General features: G+C 38.0%; 8 protein-coding genes across 13 annotated transcripts in view; 6 read left to right on the forward strand and 2 right to left on the reverse strand.

The window, feature by feature from the left end:
• The window catches only part of LOC128893777 (G-protein coupled receptor Mth2-like), a 7,054-nt gene extending 4,510 nt beyond the window's left edge, over window positions 1–2,544 (forward strand). Inside the window, exons 3-7 of the mRNA XM_054155002.1 lie at window positions 429–727; window positions 814–892; window positions 996–1,156; window positions 1,285–1,522; window positions 1,609–2,544. Coding sequence (XP_054010977.1) covers window positions 429–727; window positions 814–892; window positions 996–1,156; window positions 1,285–1,522; window positions 1,609–1,810 — 979 coding nt within the window. The 3' untranslated portion in view covers window positions 1,811–2,544. The remainder of the gene's footprint in view (window positions 1–428; window positions 728–813; window positions 893–995; window positions 1,157–1,284; window positions 1,523–1,608) is intronic.
• Window positions 1–8,742, reverse strand: part of LOC128893769 (RNA helicase aquarius) — a 20,266-nt gene extending 11,524 nt beyond the window's left edge. The window contains exons 1-3 of the mRNA XM_054154981.1: window positions 8,388–8,742; window positions 7,626–8,262; window positions 7,376–7,554 (exon numbers count right to left, since the gene is read on the reverse strand). Of these exons, the coding sequence (XP_054010956.1) occupies window positions 7,376–7,554; window positions 7,626–8,262; window positions 8,388–8,471 (900 nt within the window). The 5' untranslated portion in view covers window positions 8,472–8,742. The remainder of the gene's footprint in view (window positions 1–7,375; window positions 7,555–7,625; window positions 8,263–8,387) is intronic.
• On the forward strand, window positions 4,561–7,327 carry LOC128893776 (probable G-protein coupled receptor Mth-like 5). The gene is made up of 2 exons (XM_054155001.1): window positions 4,561–5,797; window positions 5,992–7,327. The coding sequence occupies exons 1-2, from the start codon at window positions 4,999–5,001 to the stop codon at window positions 6,642–6,644; spliced, it is 1,452 nt and encodes a 483-aa protein (XP_054010976.1). The 5' UTR covers window positions 4,561–4,998; the 3' UTR covers window positions 6,645–7,327.
• A 562-nt stretch (window positions 8,743–9,304) lies between the features above and the next one.
• LOC128893784 (tRNA-specific adenosine deaminase 2) lies at window positions 9,305–11,621 on the forward strand. The gene is made up of 3 exons (XM_054155017.1): window positions 9,305–9,416; window positions 10,393–10,542; window positions 10,603–11,621. Exon 3 carries the CDS (start codon window positions 10,898–10,900, stop codon window positions 11,423–11,425), a length of 528 nt encoding a protein of 175 aa, XP_054010992.1. The 5' UTR covers window positions 9,305–9,416; window positions 10,393–10,542; window positions 10,603–10,897; the 3' UTR covers window positions 11,426–11,621.
• On the forward strand, window positions 9,431–10,386 carry LOC128893782 (single-strand selective monofunctional uracil DNA glycosylase). Of its 2 annotated transcripts, none has more exons than XM_054155011.1 (2): window positions 9,431–9,612; window positions 9,708–10,386. In XM_054155011.1, the coding sequence occupies exons 1-2, from the start codon at window positions 9,560–9,562 to the stop codon at window positions 10,354–10,356; spliced, it is 702 nt and encodes a 233-aa protein (XP_054010986.1). In that variant the 5' UTR covers window positions 9,431–9,559; the 3' UTR covers window positions 10,357–10,386. The 2 variants fall into 2 exon arrangements, with proteins under 2 accessions (XP_054010986.1, XP_054010987.1); XM_054155012.1 differs by having other exon boundaries at window positions 9,499–9,612; window positions 9,671–10,386.
• Window positions 11,622–11,632: 11 nt separating the features above from the next.
• On the reverse strand, window positions 11,633–13,782 carry LOC128893775 (probable tubulin polyglutamylase ttll-15). 2 transcript variants are annotated; one of them, XM_054155000.1, is made up of 5 exons: window positions 13,501–13,782; window positions 13,357–13,436; window positions 12,108–13,288; window positions 11,836–12,040; window positions 11,633–11,765 (listed from the first exon to the last, which is right to left on the reverse strand). In XM_054155000.1, exons 2-5 carry the CDS (start codon window positions 13,396–13,398, stop codon window positions 11,667–11,669), a joined length of 1,527 nt encoding a protein of 508 aa, XP_054010975.1. In that variant the 5' UTR covers window positions 13,399–13,436; window positions 13,501–13,782; the 3' UTR covers window positions 11,633–11,666. The 2 variants fall into 2 exon arrangements, with proteins under 2 accessions (XP_054010975.1, XP_054010974.1); XM_054154999.1 differs by having other exon boundaries at window positions 13,492–13,557.
• A 399-nt stretch (window positions 13,783–14,181) lies between these two features.
• Window positions 14,182–15,066, forward strand: LOC128893785 (40S ribosomal protein S29). The gene is made up of 3 exons (XM_054155018.1): window positions 14,182–14,326; window positions 14,671–14,770; window positions 14,861–15,066. Exons 1-3 carry the CDS (start codon window positions 14,265–14,267, stop codon window positions 14,867–14,869), a joined length of 171 nt encoding a protein of 56 aa, XP_054010993.1. The 5' UTR covers window positions 14,182–14,264; the 3' UTR covers window positions 14,870–15,066.
• Window positions 15,067–15,194: 128 nt separating this feature from the next.
• LOC128893783 (transmembrane protein 256-like) lies at window positions 15,195–16,727 on the forward strand. Of its 4 annotated transcripts, none has more exons than XM_054155014.1 (5): window positions 15,195–15,409; window positions 15,530–15,629; window positions 15,990–16,140; window positions 16,240–16,355; window positions 16,431–16,727. In XM_054155014.1, exons 2-5 carry the CDS (start codon window positions 15,540–15,542, stop codon window positions 16,572–16,574), a joined length of 501 nt encoding a protein of 166 aa, XP_054010989.1. In that variant the 5' UTR covers window positions 15,195–15,409; window positions 15,530–15,539; the 3' UTR covers window positions 16,575–16,727. The 4 variants fall into 4 exon arrangements, with proteins under 4 accessions (XP_054010989.1, XP_054010990.1, XP_054010988.1 ...); XM_054155015.1 differs by having other exon boundaries at window positions 15,196–15,248; XM_054155013.1 differs by having other exon boundaries at window positions 15,197–15,336.
• The last annotated feature ends 117 nt before the right edge of the window (window positions 16,728–16,844 follow it).

The following is a 16,844-nucleotide window of genomic DNA, read 5'->3' on the forward strand; positions in this document are numbered from 1 at the left end:
AAAATACGTATGTTGCTTCGATAGCTTTCAAACTCTCGCGCTCTGGTAGCGACGTAAAATTACTCGAGTCTCAACAATTTCCACGATTTCACTAAACCGAACAAAAATTAAACGATCGATGAATCAATGCGGCTAATAATTAACTACGAAAGAGCTTTCTAAAAAGCTACAAAATGACACATAACGCTTGCGTATAAATTACACGAAACGAAACAACGTAAAAAATGCATGAACTTTTAGTTCAACCTAACATTAGGACAATTCTCTCCCGTAACGCTCCTGCAAGTTAACGTTAGAAACTACCCCGCGAGTCCTCCGTGAACGCATCATCCCGTGCTCCAGATCACCGTAACAAACCATCCGTGACTAAGAACAAAAGAGTTCGTGCGTCAGCAATTCGTTAACGTTTAATCCTTCCGCATATTCAGGTTTTGCGTGGCGCAACGTGAAAACAGCAGCTCCAAGATCGCCGTGGCGTGCTTCGAGAGCGAATTCCACCTTGCCGCGGTGGGATGGAAGAGAATACTCTACTGCATCCTCTCGATTATATCGGCTATATTTTTAATCGCCACCCTGGCGGTGTACGTGCTGCTACCGGAATTAAGAGAAATCCAGGACAAAGCGATGATGGCCGTGGTGACGTCGTTAGCGGTCAGCTACATCGTCCTTTCGATACAGAATCTGAAGCCCCAGGAAGATGGTGACTACGAGATATGTATCGCTTTAGGTACGAAACTTGGTTGAATCTATCATTTTGTTCGTGCGTTGTACAGACCGATTTATCAACCAAGTATTCTTCGTCGTTTCTTACAGGATTCCTTCTGTACTTCGGTTTCCTATCGGTGTTCTTCTGGCTGAACATCGTGTCCTTCAACATATGGCGGGCGGTCTGGTAAGCGAAGATGTTCGGAAAGAAACGAGCCAAAAATTCCACTTTTCTTTGCAGCTTCGTCCGTTGTATGGTCTTCTTTTTTCTTTTCTTTTTTTTTTTATAGGTTTAAGAATTTCAAAATCAAGGAGAGATCACTGTTTATTGTCTATTGTTTAGTTGGATGGGGTGGACCGATATGCTTCTTGTTAGCGACTCTAGCCGCTCATCACATGCTCGGGGAGCACCTGAAGCCTGGTTTCGGGGTGCAAAGTTGCTGGTTCAGCGGTAAAATTAACACGCGACGACCGATATAAATACGAACCTAACCGTTTGCCGCCACGTGTCGAGGCAGACTCGACGGCGAAGGGTCTTCGTTAGTTTCATCAGCTTAGAGGACTAATTCGCTTTTGTAGGCTCCGCGCAATTGTGGGTGTACTTTTATGGACCGATCGCTATATTACTGGCGCTGAATATCGTCTATCTGGGATTGACCAGTTGGCGCCTGTGGCATCAGTATCGCGAGTACAATGGGAGTAGATTGCGTGCGTTGCGATTCAAATGCCTCCTGTACGTAAAGTTGATATTCGTCATGGGTATCACTTGGATATTCGAAGTGATATCGCACGTTGCGGGCTCCGAAAACGAAGTATGGTACGAGATTCGACGAAACTTAATTTTTACTCGTATCGCGAGATTAACGAAACAAAATGCTTATTTCATTCTTAATTTCTCTTCAGGATTCCAACGGACATTCTCAACTCGTTGCAAGGTTTCATAATATTCCTCCTGCTGGTTGTCACGCGAAAACGCGTGAGGAAGCTGCTGGCGAAGAAGGAACCCTGCGGGATCGCCTTTCCAAAATCTTGGACGGCCTACGAGGACGAGGAGTGCGAAGAGGAGGTGCTTCCAGAGGAGATAGAGCTGTCGCAACAAGGCTAGGCCTTTGTTGCTTCCAACTAAACGAGCAGACGCTTCCGAAGTTCTTTCAAATTTCTAACATCGACACGTTTGATCGAAAGGCGTTCGCGATCAACAACGAATGCAACGAACTACTCTCGTTTAATTGCGGTAGTCGTAAAAGTAGCGCAACATCGCCGTTAGAATTAACCGAATACTCTTACCGTTTGCCTAGTCTTTACAAGCATAAGTCGAAAGCATCGAGCCTCCTCGCGCTATGAGAGCAAGTTCGTTCATAGTCTCGACCCTATTACTTAATATTAACGTCTCAGAATCTCCATGAACTAGCGATAACGAACCGAGTACCATCGCCGCTTGTACGTCGATCCGCGGAATTAGCTAGAATTTATTACGTAGCGTGAGTCGGCGACGATTCATCGCGTTAATTCCACGTTAATCGTCCCCCCCCCCCCTCTCTCTCTCTCTCTCGACAAAGTTACGACGATTCGCCTTAAATCACGACACCGCTGTGACGTGTTTCAGCCATAAACACGAAGAGTGGGTGCAGTCGACGAACGACGTAGAGCGTCATTGAAAGTCCCGCGCGTGTAATTTTTCCTTAAAAGGGACCATTAATCGAAAGAGAGGGGAATACAAACTGTGTCAAGCCTTTGCGCCCTAAGGAGTTGGTAATAAACTTCGAGGAGTTCGTTTGTAAAATTGTTCAGAATTTCTTAAATTATACGGCTTCTTTCAAACTTTCAAATACATAGAAATATCGTATTTATTGAATTATTTATAGCGGGACGCCTCCAAGTACCTGGACCGTACAGCTTGGAAGCGCGAAGGATTAAATGTTAATTAGAATGTGAACTTGTTGTCGAAAAGGAGTTATGTAAATACCGAGTTTATGTGGATGAAAGAAAAAAAAAAAGAAATCTAGGTAGGACTCGCGAATTATTACCAGTTAGATTATATTCCAATTGTATAGATACAAAATTGTAGCCAAGTAGGAATTTTGACGATTATTGGTCCGGCAGTGAACGTGTTGATATGCGATCGTTTTTAGACAGCAAAGTGTAGCGTTTAGTCGCCACCCTGTTCTTAATGGGTTAAATAACGTCGAGTTGAAGCGCGCAAAAAAAAAAAAAAAACGTTGATGCGAATTACCGTGCCGGAACTGCGTTTCGCGTTTGCGTAGGAACGGTTGCGGTAATTAAACGAACCAGCGTGCGCGAGTAATCGAGCACTCGGTTCAACGAAGACGCTAAGAGACGAGAACGGTCGGATGGAACAGTGTATCGCGCTAAGTGACTACCGTGCCCACGTTTCCATGAGTAATGCTCGCCACGAGCGTGCACAGTCACGTAACGATGAGTAGATCCCATTGTCAACCGGCACACAAACGCGACGCGGGCCTTTGTGCACGCTGAAAGCGTAGAGCAACTATACTGATCGATATTTCAGCGACGCGGGCATGTCGCGAGCAAGAAACGCGAAACTTTTATCCGCGCGACTCGTGTATAGTCGAAACGAGTGGGAAACGAGTGGGAAACGAGTGATCAACGATTATGTAAATGATTACTTGAACTGTTTACTAACCGTTTGAATGTTTGTTTATAAGGTATTTAAATTCTAGCGAAGAACTTGTATAAATAAACGTGTACATAACGCATCTTAGGATAGAAGTAAATAAACGTGTTTGCACGAAAAGATAAGACTCGAGTATTAAGTGGGATGTATTGAAATTAAAAGCGTCATTACGCAAGGCGTCTACGAGAGACAATCTATTTACGCTACCGAATAGTTGAGCAAGTGTCGCATTCCAGGCTTCGTGCGAACCCTTTCGAGTAAGATGACCGGCGATATGAAACTTCCAAGAAAGGCAAAAAGTCACTGTCATTTTTAGCGGCGTCATTCTTGTTGGAAGCAACCGATATCCTGTTTGTAAAACACCGAGGCAAAGGAATCAGAAATTCAAGAATTCAAAGTTCTTTCGCTGTGGAACATTGTTCAATAAAAAAAAAAAAAGAAAGTATATACACACGAAGAACCTTTACTTCCTGTTCTATAAATTCCTGTTTAAGTTCAATTTTTGTAGTTAGCAATGATTTTATTTTGTATAAAGATCCGCAGCTTACTTTTAAATGATCGTAATCAAAGAATGGAAAAGAAAAAAAAAGAAAGGGAAAAAAAGGGAAAAAAAAAGAAAGAGAAGAAGTCGGAATCAAGGTGTCAAGGACGAACCGATTACGGCGATATACATATCTATATGTGTGACGTTGAAGGAATCGTACAAGTGTATGCAAACAGCGAGTCGGTTGTGAATCAATCATACGAGTCCACGTACATCAGCAGTTGACAAACGTGTGTGATAACGCTACCCTGTAAATATTCAGGAGATACGATGTACAGGATAATGTTTAAAAACAAACAAAGAGCGATCTACAGGCGAGGAATAGTTCAACGCAGAGAATTTGATCCAACGAGTATCGTGTCGTCGCGTTGAGCTAAAGCTACTCGAGACAGCGATACAAAATACAACAAAGATCTGTAAACGTGAAACTCGAGTAATCTATTGAAAAATGTTTATACGAGGAATATTTGAACGCAGAAAATTTGGTCAAGCAACCGCCTTGATACGCGTGTATCGTCGTTGAATAAGCTAAAGAGTTACTCGAGAGAGCAATCAGAGGAAGGCAACAAAGATTTGCGCAGAGTAAACGAGAAAGGTGAGGATGGGTAGAGAAGAGAGGGGAAAGCCGGTAGGGGAAACGATGAGACAGGCCACCCGGGGGGAGGGGAGGTAGAGCGAGTACGGAAGCGAGCGAGAGGTAAAACCGACAGAGACAAGGTACACCCAACGCGGACCTAACCCAGAGGGGATAGAGAGAGCAAGCGAGCTATCGAGAGAACGTGCGAGTGAAAAAGAGATGGAAAGAGAGACAAAAAGACAGCGCAACAGAGAATAGGAATGGGATGGTATGGCGGCGAGTATGGGCAGGGGTAGGTCTCGCTAGGCGGGCAACCCGTTGGCAGGTATGGCGATGAACACACTGGGAAACCATCGTCGCGTCGCGATGAACGAGTGAATATAACAACGCCCTCGAGGTAGACCCGGTGGCCGTCACGAAATCGATCAACGAGCTACGCTAAACTCGACCTGGAAGGAAAGCCCAACCAATGCACGGAAGGAGTGATACGAACGCGAACGGTGCCGAGTCGATGACATGCGTTGTCTCGTGAGCGTGGTAATCGTCGTGGTCGGTTTGCTGACGAATCATCCCCGAGCAGTGATAGCGAGCACCGACGAGAAAGCCAATCTGATCAGTATAGGGAAATGTTGCGAGCCCGGGGAGATACTCGTAGACGACACGTGCACGCCATTGAAGGAGACCAACGAGACGGAGTGGCGACCGAAATTCGTCGAGGAAAAGGTGAACGGTATATCGAGGAGCAGGCAAGTGGAGCCTAATTATCAGCTGAAGATCGGTAAGCCTAAATGTCAGTCCAACGAGCACCAATGGAACGTGTATCATCGTCGATCCGGGGAGGATCGATTGGCGATATTGACCAACGGTATACTAAGACACTACACCACCGATCTCGCGAAAAGAACCGAGGACAGAAGTGTTTACGGACTCGATCCCGAGGAACTGATGGACGAAGAGGATCTCGATACTATGTATATTCATTACGATTATCCGTTTGGCCATTATTGCGCTGATAAAACGATTCTGACCACCGATCGACTAGTAACGACGTACGCTATGGTTTGCGTACCAGACGTGGTCGTCACGTGGACCGATACGAATTATTTGATGAGGCACGCGATCGATCCCGCGTTCCACGCTATGTCGATAGCCAGCTACCTGATCGTCGCCGTTGTCTATTTCGTATTACCGCAGCTGCGTGATCTCGTGGGAAACATGATAACCAGTATGACTCTGTGCCTTATAGCCGGCCAGTGTGCCTCCATGGTCAGAATATTCACCGAGTTCGGCAGTCATGTCAGTTTTATGGTTGCTGGTACGATCAACGTTCTTTCATAAATAACGTTTAGGGATGGGCATAACTCATGTCTTGACCACTTAAAATACTTCAATTCTATATAGCTTCCTCCTAAATACCTCTTTAATTCTAAAGTGCTCTAATCCTAAATAGCTTCAATCTCAAATGCTCAAACAAAAGGCTTCAACTTTATATATTTCTATCTTTTTCAGATACCGTAATGTACGTCTCATTGCTAGCCGCATTTTTCTGGCTGAACGCGTTGGGCTACTACGTGTGGAGTACTTTTCGTTCGCGTAACGTATTTCTACGAGTGACCGACGGCAGAAAGTATTGTTACTATTCCACGTATGTTTGGAGCTCAACGGTTTGTATAGCGGGATCAGCGATTTTCGCGCACTTCGCTTTAGAGACTAGTAAACCAGTTATCACTGGAACGATTTATCCTCCTCAGGAGACGATCGGTTGGCTCGGTGTATCTGTATTGTTCACGGCTATCGCACTGACGATACTGGTAGATCTGAGTTTCGTATTGACGACCGCGAATAGAATTAAACGAATGAGCACGTATGGTCGGATTCATCACAAAATGAAATATAGTTTCCGAATGTTTGTTTTCCTATTTGTTCTCATGAGTACCGGATGGGTCGCGTTGTTGCTGTCGCGATTGAACTACGACGTACTCGTGTATTGTCAAATTGTTATTAATCTGTTTCAAGCGATTTCGATATTATATGTATGCGTGTTCGGTCAGAGGAGAGTCACGTTCTTGCTGGGGAAAACATGCAATTGCTGTAACTCGCGAGAAAATATCGAGGGATTAGACTGGGGCGAAGAAATGACTGCCATTAACGCGGGATATTAACGACGTAATACGAAAACCCGAAGTATCAAACATAATTTCGGTTTTGTTTTGCATTTTTTATCACTTCGAACGCATCAAGCGAGATCGAGAATTTTGAATTAAACGGAGTTCTATAAGTCTGAAATCATGGTTCGCAACACGAGCCAGTGTATAACAAAAAAAAACATATCAACGATCTTGTTAACAGTATTAAATACGCCGTAAAATGAACAAATATACGATCTCGTAAAACGTGAAATGAACGTAAATTTTATTGTAAATGACAAACGAGTAGATTGAGATATTGTATATAATATTTACAAGGAGTCATACCAACTTTAACGATGCAATATAATTCAAACTATTTTTAAATATGGAAATCGAAATTTATCTATTTCAAATATTCACGAAATATTTAATATCGATCATTGTTCGTGCCTTGAAAACAAAAATTACGTTTGCCTTATGAAAATGTGCACTTAATCGTGAAATAATCGTTGAACTCGTAATACGATATATGTATAATATAGCATTTCACAATAGCGTCATCACACCTATCATTTTTTTTTTTTTTTAGCAAGAATATTATTTAAGATATTCATGTAGTATTTATATTTGTATAGAAATATAACTTTTGTACAAAAGATGTATCATCCTCTATAAACCTCAATATACTCGACAAATATATCAGTTTGCCATTTTCATTTATCTTGTCTTTTATTTTACTGAGAAAAATTTTGTAGTTCACTTACCTGTCCAAACAATCCACCTTCGGGACGACATAGTAGATTAGACAACTGACACCGCACCACCAGGTGACAATCATCCATAACTGTGTTGAAAAATCTTCTGGTTGGGAGGAGAGCCTCTAAATCTATCACTAGTTCAAGAAATCTTTCACAGTACCGCACCTTATCTGGTAAAAGTGGCCCTATTGAAAAAGAAGTATTATGTTACAACTTTATAATAGGGGAATGCCTCTCTGATAATTTATTGCTTTACCTTCTTCTGTAATTGTTTCTAATATTGCCATGAACTTGATCATTAATCTATGTAGAAATTTACGCTCCCATTCCAGCTTCTCTTTACATTCAGGATTGTCTTTCTTCCTTATAACTTTCCAATATTTCCTCCATTTTGGATACTTTCTAAACTCCAATTCTCTACGTCCTTGTTGCAGCGAAATCCACATAGACAATGACACCAACCTTTTCACTTCTTCTCTAACTAACGACACCTCCATGGAATTGAAGCAATGATTCAGAAATACAATTAGGGCTGTCTGTTCTTTCAGGTCAAAGTCCATTATACTGTCTTCAAGGCATGCTTCCAAAACATTTTGGAAGAATTCAGGGAAATGTTCTGGATTTCTTTCGAATGCTTCCCAAACTTGAACACGTTCTCGAAATTTCTCATTGACCATCACAACAATCGACATAGTATGAGCACGAGTTGCATTGCTCGCTGTATAGTTTGGCCACAAAAAGTTTTCTAGATATTGACTGAATTCCAGCATCATAATTCTTCGAATAGAGAATTTAGATGCACAGATTTCCTGAACATAAATGTCTTCTACTATCTGAGGATTAAATGGGAGGTGTGAATCTGTAGTGTGCGGTGCCCAATATTTATTCGCAAGCTGCAACAGATATAGGAAAAATTATATAAAACAAAAGGTTCGCTATCTTTAATTCTCTGTTGATACAAAAACGTATCATTATTCTACCTATGCAACAAAGTGATGTATGTATTAATAGTAAATACCTGAGTTATTCGATCAGCATTGATCTGCTCTACTGTCGGAGCAGGATTATTACTTTTTACAGTTGAGCCGTTTTGATTTTCCATGTTGGCTTTAATTAATGTCTATTTAAATCCACAACTTAACCTAACTTAATACGACGTCAAGGTTAATGTTACGAACACTGCCGTCCACATGACACGAGTAACAACTTTGATTACGCGTTTGCGTAAACGTACATTTACGATTGTCTTATCACTCATTTCATTTGGTTTTTTGCATAAATGTATTCTTTTAGTTAATCACATTCACTTTTCCAGCACACTGCACCACACACAATGTTAAGTGTACAATGGTCTCCCATTTTCAAAATGCTTAATTTGCTGCCGTTCATTGGCTGCACAGACGCTACGTCTGTGATTGGCTGTGAGAGCCTCAATCGTTCATTGGCTGCATCCAGAAAGGCCACTAATGTATTAAAATAAGGTCCGCCAAAGTAAATTACACCCTATGTTGTAGTGTTACACAGCAAATAAATAATAATTGTCTAATGCCTAGTTTTTTAAATAAATTGAAATACCGAAAATGGTGCCATCTCTCGGCAAACCGCCCAAGCTGGTCGTGAAATAGTTTCTACATAGTGTCGTTAGGTGGCGTCACAAAAATAAAAATATTTGAAACATAAATTCACTTCTTTTCTCTTGGTGATTTAGAAAGTCGTGACCTTCCAGTGATAGATATATCCATAAGGATCGTATAAATTATGCATTTATAAAGATTAAAGAATAATTGATTAAAGTATATTGGTGGCGCCATCTAGCAGCAACAGTGAGAACTACTTTCACTACAAACTTGGGCATTCGCCACCGATGACGCCACTGTCACTAAATCCCGCTCAAAAAGCGGCTCAGTGAGCGATGACGTTCTAAACGAATTTGATTGGTTATATTAGAAATAGTTATTGAATTGCTATTTTAAAGTTATGAACAAATTAGCATAAAGAGAAGAGCAAGGACTAACTTGTATATTTCTATTCTTCATTTCTAGATACGGTTAGTACTTGTTTAATTCCTTTTATTATGCAATCCTTTGTTCTGTGATTTAAACTGACTGAAGAGTCAACCGCCATTTCTCTGACACGTGAATTATACTATTGTAAATATATTCGATTTGAAAACTTTCATGGGTAGACAGTATGAGTATGATTTTGTCTAATTTTATCTCGATTAAGTTTTTGATAAGAAACATGTAAGACCATTTTCTATACTTTAAAGACATCTTAATTCATCGTAATAATAATTTTCAGTAGTAAATGAATTATATCCTGACAACTTTTAATACAGACCAAAAATAGACAGAATGTCAAATTTAAGGAAAACTGAGGCAAGACGTGATAGTGAACAAATAGTTGTTAATGCTAAAAGAATAAATATATCAAAAGATGATGATATAGATACAGACATGAATATTGCAGTTACAAGTGACAAAGCACTTGTAGATATTTCTGAACAATTATTGTCAGTGGAAAAGAATTTGGCTATTGAGTTAGGGAAAATTACATTCCGTTTGCCTGTGGAATATGTTTATAGCCCACTTGAATATGCATTTAATATACATTCTATGTATGTAAACAAGTATTGTACCACTGCTAAAAAAATGTTATTTCTTGGAATGAATCCTGGTCCCTGGGGTATGTCTCAAACCGGTGTTCCATTCGGAGAAATAAATATGGTTCGCGATTGGTTGAAAATTAGTGGACCAGTTGGAAAACCTGCTAAAGAGCAACCAAACAGAAAAATAACTGGATTTCAATGTACACGCAGTGAGATTAGTGGAAAAAGATTATGGGGCCTTTTTCAAGAATTATGTGGGAATCCAGAAAAGTTTTTTAAACATGCATATTTACATAATTATTGTCCTATTGCATTAATGGACAAAAAAGGCCGTAACATCACACCAGCAGAAATAAAGGCAATACAGACCTTCTTATAAACTTGTATGTGTATATTAAATGTTATATCTTTTTAGGGATCAGAAATACAAAAAGTGCATTCTTTTTGTGACAAGGCTTTGGCAGATGTAATTAGACTCCTAAATGTTGAAATTCTTATTGGCATTGGTGGATATGCAGAGAAAAGAGCATTACTTGTAGTCAAATCTTCTAAGTTGCCTGTCAAGGTAGTCAAGAAATATTTCATTTTGGGGTTCATATATATTTATGTGTGTTTTGTTTTTCAGGTTCTGTGTCTACCTCATCCAAGTCCACGTGCTGCAAATAATAAAAATTGGAGTGAAAAGGCAACCAAAAAGTTGAGCGAATTAGGGCTACTTGAATACTTTACCAGTTAAATACAGTTATTAGAATATGAACATTTCAACAAAGACACCTTTAATGGTGAAGTTGTGATTTATGTATGAAAGATTTGTTTGAGTTTGAGTTTTGAGCTGTGACAGTTTTATAATTTTCCCAATCTTTAAATTTTGATACAATTAAATATAATTTGAACATTCAAAAATTTTAACGAAAAGCATAATGGACACTTTGACTTGGATGGATGTCGCGTTACAAAAGGCAGATGATTCGTTAAAAATTGGCGAAGTCCCAGTTGGCTGTTTGTTTGTGTACGATAACAAAGTCATTGCTATAGGTAATAATACAGTTAATGAAACGCGTAATGCAACTCGACATGCAGAGATAAACTGTATAGATCAAGTTTTAAAATTCTGTAAAGAGAAAGATTTGAACTATAAAAATGTTTTTCCTAACATCGATGTTATCGTTACTGTAGAACCATGTATAATGTGCACATCAGCATTGTATCAACTACAAGTTCGTAACATTGTATACGGTTGTGCAAATGACCGTTTCGGTGGATGCATTAGCGTTTTCGAAGTACCCAAACTTTACAATTCAGAAACTAAAGTAATAGGTGGCGTCAAAGGTGATGTAGCAATGGCGTTATTGAAAGAGTTTTACAAAGGCACGAATCCAAATGCACCCGAGTCAAAAGTGAAAAAAGATCGTAAATCGACGAACTGTTCGAGTACAGAGAGTGTTTAATTTTTATTTGATTTTTGGTTTTTTTTTCGTCGACTAATGAAAAAAGGATTTGTTTTTATTTTGGTACGAGTGATTAGATGTATAAATAATGAACAGTATAAAAATATATACATGTTTCGATATGTTATAATTGTTATTCGTTTTGTACTTTTTTATAAGCGTGTAAAGATAGTTTGTAATAAATATTTAAAAAGATTATTCTAGTTTTTAATAACAAGTACTAGAATTAAAAACATTTTACTTATGAACACCACGCATGGTCTATCTCACATTTCCCTTGGTACCATCTCACTAATAACTGATTTCTCAGTGAATAATCTTTGAGCACCATATTTTTTGTCTGAAAGTTGTAATCAATATTTGTATAAAGATATTAAAGAAAAAAGGGCGCTTATTAAAAAGAAACTTACTATAGATGGTGGGAAAACTCTTTGGAAGTCCATTTTATTCTGATGTTCCAGATAACTCTGGGACAAAATAAGCTTGGTTTCAGCCGTGAAACACGGTCTACAAAGCTGACATTCTACTCGGAAGCAATCGTTGCATTCCGTGCAGAGTTGTGGCAACACGACTAAATTTTTATCAGCTACCACCATTTCTTCTTCCATCTTGCCCCTAAAATAAAAACCAAAAGTTAAACGACTATCGTATTAGTACAAGATTTATTGTAACTAACAATTACCTTAATTTTAACGAGTCTTTCCTGATTCGTTGACCAACGCCAATCAACGCGAATAAATTATAAATAACTTGCTCGTAAAGTAATTGGTTCGGTGGATAATGGGCGGAGGACAAATTCGGAGACATATTCGCTTCCATGGTGTAAACGTTTAAATCTTCGTCAAGCGCAAAGTCGATTCTAACTAATTCAAAGAAATTTCTTCCATTCCCGAAACGTTTCGCGGCTTCTTTGATGTGGCCTTCTTTTAGCAACATAATCTCCTTTATCGCTTCGTGTGCTGCGCGCCAGACCTTCTCTGGATCTTTTCCCTGTGTTCTAACGTACGCGTCGAACGTATCCTTCATCGAGAATCCCAATTTGGTGTAATAATGTTTCAAAGACGGAACGTTCCAAATTGGCAAGTAATCGTCGCCGACTACGTACTTGTCCAAAACATCGGGTTCGAACGGATGATATTTGACAGGGCAAAATCTGAACAGGACATCGCCTTTGTACGCGTATACTCTGAGGGGATCGATGGACGTGATAACAGTGTACACGCCTATATCAAATTTGTAACCGTCCACGAGAAACGGCCGCTGTATAAATTCTTGCACGAAGGACCCCGTCGTCGTGAGATTTATATCGTTAGTGGTTTTAACGCTGATGCCCCGATGGTCGTTGGATTTCTGCACGAAAATCTTCTGCGGGTGTTCGTTAACGTAGCGTAAGAATTCCTCTCGTTGTTCCGGCAGTTTGAACGCCGGAAGTATATATCGGCCCTCCGTCGTCGACAAGTCTACTTTGTTCGTGATGTATCCGCACCCAGGGAAATGATTAACGCGCCGATGACCATCCAGATTGCTAATGTTGGAAAATAAAGCTCTGAATGGGTAATCGTGTGCCCACAACAAATCCCAATTCGAATCGTCGGTTCGTTTAAAGCCTAAACGATCCAATACAGCGAACACGTGCTTCAAGTATCCGGTATCGTTATTTTTCGCGTATATCCGATATAACGGTCTCTTTTCTTCTATTTCGATTACTTTCGTACGTACCGTTACTAAATTTTCTTGATAATACAAGAAGAGAAAGAATAGGGAGTATAGAAGCGCCGGACCAAGGACGGAATATAGACAAATTTTTAAAATCGTTTTCACCTTCAAACTCATAATTTTAGTGTAAACCACGGAATTGGTATCCTGTAAAAGTAAGACGTTCGTTATAAGTTAGTGTAATAATTATTGCGTAGTTGGCAAACTCTACGTACCTGTTTTTCGTCTTCTTTTTCCTGCTTCTTCTTCTCTGACATGATTGACCATATGATTCCGGTATCATTTGTCGACGTACCTGTGGAGAAGAACACTATATTAGTGTTTAAAACGCTAAGTTGCAACGAAAGTACCGTTGGAACTTTCCCCGCTACGCTGCGTGTCCTTCAAGTGGGGAGTACATACGAGAACCGGTTCTTATTCATAGATCTTTCGCTGTGTCCCCATTTTTTTGTTTAAATTATTCGATAGAGTGGATTAAGAAGATATAATGAACTTAAGAAATTGAAGAAATCAGTGGTCTGCGCTTAATTCAGAAAATTAATATATACACATGTGTTTTGGTAGCGAATGACTATCGCATTTGTATTATTCAATTCATTGATTTCTTAATAGGAATTATTTGAAAAATGGGTGGGAATCACTGTGGCTTCCTGCTACTCGTAACAGGTGCATCCAAAAAGGTCATCGCTCACTGAGCCACTCTGAGTGAGGTTTAATACCAGTGGCGCCATCGGTGGCGAAACGTCCAAGTTTGCAGTAAAAAAAAAGGTTTTAACCGGTCCTGTAAGATGGCGCCACCGATACCTTTTAATCAATGATTCTTTTTTTCATAAATACATAATTAATACGTCTCTTTGCTTTATAACGATAAATTACATTATTTAAATACATTGTTTAAACATTTATGTTAATAGTTATTTAATACTGCATTAATTATCGGCCCCTTTAGGAACTATTTTCGCTACAAACTTGGGCGTTTTGCCACCGATGGCGCCACTGGTATTAAAACCCGCTCACAGAGCGGCTCAGTGAGCGGTGGACCCATCCTCACGCTGTAAGTTAATGGCGCTTCCTGTCTTTTTCGCTATTGAATCGGTGTAGCAAGCATCTTTTTGACGAAGAAATGGGTTTCCAAAATATTTGGTACTCGCATCCGCGAAAGTATGGGCAAGGATCAAGGTCCTGGTATGTATTATCACTTTGTAACTGATTGTACGATAAAAAAAATATACGTACGCTACAAAATTGCATGGAACATAATCGACCGCGTGTTACGGAAGTTTATGTTTCTTTAATAACAATAAACTTCTGTAATACTCGTAATAATCGTTTTAGACAGTTCAAAAATTATTATGCTCTTATCGTATGATAACTGAATATACCTATATCTATTAATGTAATTTAATTGAGTGAAATATGTTTCCACATGATGCGAATCGTAACCTTAAAATAATGTTTTGAACGTATTCCAAACGTTCTTGCTTTATCTCTTCGTTAAAAAATTTAATTGTAAATAATTTATTTTGCAGTCGTGCTTGCGCAAACAGGCATGGATTAATTCGCAAATATGGTTTAAATATTTGTCGACAATGCTTCAGAGAGTATGCTGCTGACATTGGTTTCAAAAAGGTATTGTATTGCATTCTCTGTTATATCTGTAAATACATTTGTACATATTCAAGACCAATATTTTTTAAATTTATGTTTTTACTCTTGCAGCTGGATTGATGGAGATACATTGTAAATACAACAATTTCCCGAAAAACTAAATTCAAACTTTATGTATGTACAAGATAAAACTTTTTCTATGTGAAATTTAATCATAGTGAAATGTGGATTATGTAACTGAACTGGGAAACAAAAATAAATTATAATGTATTGAATTTGATAATAAAATAAAAAATAACATCTGTATTTATATTATACATGTGTATGCTATATTCATTTTTTTAATTATTCAAATAAGATAAGTAATAAAGTAAGTTACTATTATTATCTATGTACCATACCAACCTATGGAATATCATAGGCAAACTCAAAGAAATGTTGTTAGTGGTTGAAACAATGGGTGAAGTACCTTCTTCCATCAGTCAATAAGGGAATCTCTGTAATTTATACTGTTTAATCAATTCATATTTCATGTGTAATCATCAGTGAAATAGAACAGATAGTATATATATGTTGCAATACTTATTGTAAATATTGAATTTTGATATTAATCGTAACGTTTGAAGTTAACCTCTTCGCAATTTTCGTATTCTGTTACAAGTACGATATCAAGAATAACGTTAGAGAGTTACTAGAATTGCGAATAAAATATTCTATCGATATCATGATAGCGAATGAAGAGTAATATTTATGATTATCTAATCGTACTTTTATAACCAGGTGGAAAAAAATGGGATTTCAAGATTCGGTGCAGTACATATTATTCACTAACCCAATCGCTACTACTGCAAAATCGTATGTTTGGGATTCGACTGCATCGGTAAGTCACATTGTCATACAAAGAAAAAATAGTGTTCCTAATAGAAACGTAAATATGTAGTCTATGAAACTTATATACGAAGTTGTTTCTCTTTCATGTTGTATATGTACTTCATTTGAAAAAATTTTAATTGACTTTCCTATGAATCGTTTTATAAAGTTATTTCATAACTACTCATTTAATACCAAACAATAAGTTAGCATTTTTTTGTATAATTAAATATAATTACAAGTAGCATTCTATACAAATTTTATAGGAAAAAGTTACTTTGTCTGTATTAGGAGTGTATATTGATAAGAAATTTGGTAACATATTTGTTTATAAAATTGGTACTATTTTGATAATTGTATATGTCCATAGCTATTAGGTTTTGCGAAACCTCGCTCTGTAGAATTAAGAATGGCACCACAAATACCTTTATGGAAATTAGCTAGAGCTACAGGACCATACGTAAGACTTGCTGCTCTTAGTGGAGCAGCAGCTGTGGCAATTGGAGCTTATGGCTCTCACAGTAAGAGCAACTTTATTTCTTTATATGTTTAATATCAATTAATATAGTAAAAAGAAAGAAATATCAATATCAAGTAATTTTTAATTCTTTATATTTCAGAGAAATATGCAGAGGATATGCAACACGAACAAAAAGTTTTTGAAACTGCAAGCAAATACCATTTTGTTCACACATTAGCATTATTGGGTTTACCTCTATGTAGAAAGCCATTTTTGGTATGTTTAATTTCAGTGTAATATGAACAAATATTATAATTTTGTAAGCATTATTATATTTGTTTCGTTATTTAGGCTGCAACATTCTTTATGTCTGGAATAGCATTATTCTGTGGAACGTGCTACTATTCTGCATTTACGGGTGATAAACAATTTAATAGAATAACACCAGTAGGTGGTTTTTGTTTTATATTCGGATGGTTGATTATGTGCATATAAATTTTTCAAGAAATATAAGAACCTTTGTATGAAAATGAAGAAAAAAACAGAATAATATAAATAATAAACGGATTCTGCAACTATTATACCAACATCATAAAAAAATGTTATTGTCAATGTATTGTTGTCTCGAAATAAATTATCTTCCGATGATTTGAAATAGTTTTTAATTTTACTGCCAAACACGTTTGCGATTACATTTATTGAAAACTACTAAAAAAACAGAATATTATTTGAATAATAGTAAAACTCATTTATACTACTAATGAA

The sequence above is a fragment of the Hylaeus anthracinus genome, unplaced genomic scaffold (assembly GCF_026225885.1).
Source record: "Hylaeus anthracinus isolate JK02 unplaced genomic scaffold, UHH_iyHylAnth1.0_haploid 3, whole genome shotgun sequence".
NCBI classification, from domain to species: domain Eukaryota; kingdom Metazoa; phylum Arthropoda; class Insecta; order Hymenoptera; family Colletidae; genus Hylaeus; species Hylaeus anthracinus.

What these genes read in the sequence shown, in the direction of transcription:
- LOC128893776 (XM_054155001.1), top strand. Translation starts at nt 4,999, where the DNA reads ATGCGTTGTCTCGTGAGCGTGGTAATCGTCGTGGTCGGTTTGCTGACG. An exon ending in TGTCAGTTTTATGGTTGCTG is followed by an intron (nt 5,798 to 5,991) that starts GTACGATCAACG and finishes TATCTTTTTCAG; the next exon opens with ATACCGTAATGTACGTCTCA.
- LOC128893782 (XM_054155011.1), top strand. Translation starts at nt 9,560, where the DNA reads ATGAGTATGATTTTGTCTAATTTTATCTCGATTAAGTTTTTGATAAGA. An exon ending in AAGTTTTTGATAAGAAACAT is followed by an intron (nt 9,613 to 9,707) that starts GTAAGACCATTT and finishes CTTTTAATACAG; the next exon opens with ACCAAAAATAGACAGAATGT.
- LOC128893784 (XM_054155017.1), top strand. Translation starts at nt 10,898, where the DNA reads ATGGACACTTTGACTTGGATGGATGTCGCGTTACAAAAGGCAGATGAT.
- LOC128893775 (XM_054155000.1), bottom strand. Translation starts at nt 13,398, where the DNA reads ATGTCAGAGAAGAAGAAGCAGGAAAAAGAAGACGAAAAACAG. An exon ending in AAAGACTCGTTAAAATTAAG is followed by an intron (nt 12,041 to 12,107) that starts GTAATTGTTAGT and finishes TTTTTATTTTAG; the next exon opens with GGGCAAGATGGAAGAAGAAA. An exon ending in GAGTTTTCCCACCATCTATA is followed by an intron (nt 11,766 to 11,835) that starts GTAAGTTTCTTT and finishes TACAACTTTCAG; the next exon opens with ACAAAAAATATGGTGCTCAA.
- LOC128893785 (XM_054155018.1), top strand. Translation starts at nt 14,265, where the DNA reads ATGGGTTTCCAAAATATTTGGTACTCGCATCCGCGAAAGTATGGGCAA. An exon ending in GGGCAAGGATCAAGGTCCTG is followed by an intron (nt 14,327 to 14,670) that starts GTATGTATTATC and finishes TTTATTTTGCAG; the next exon opens with TCGTGCTTGCGCAAACAGGC.
- LOC128893783 (XM_054155013.1), top strand. An exon ending in TTTGGGATTCGACTGCATCG is followed by an intron (nt 15,630 to 15,989) that starts GTAAGTCACATT and finishes ATATGTCCATAG; the next exon opens with CTATTAGGTTTTGCGAAACC. An exon ending in TATGTAGAAAGCCATTTTTG is followed by an intron (nt 16,356 to 16,430) that starts GTATGTTTAATT and finishes TTCGTTATTTAG; the next exon opens with GCTGCAACATTCTTTATGTC.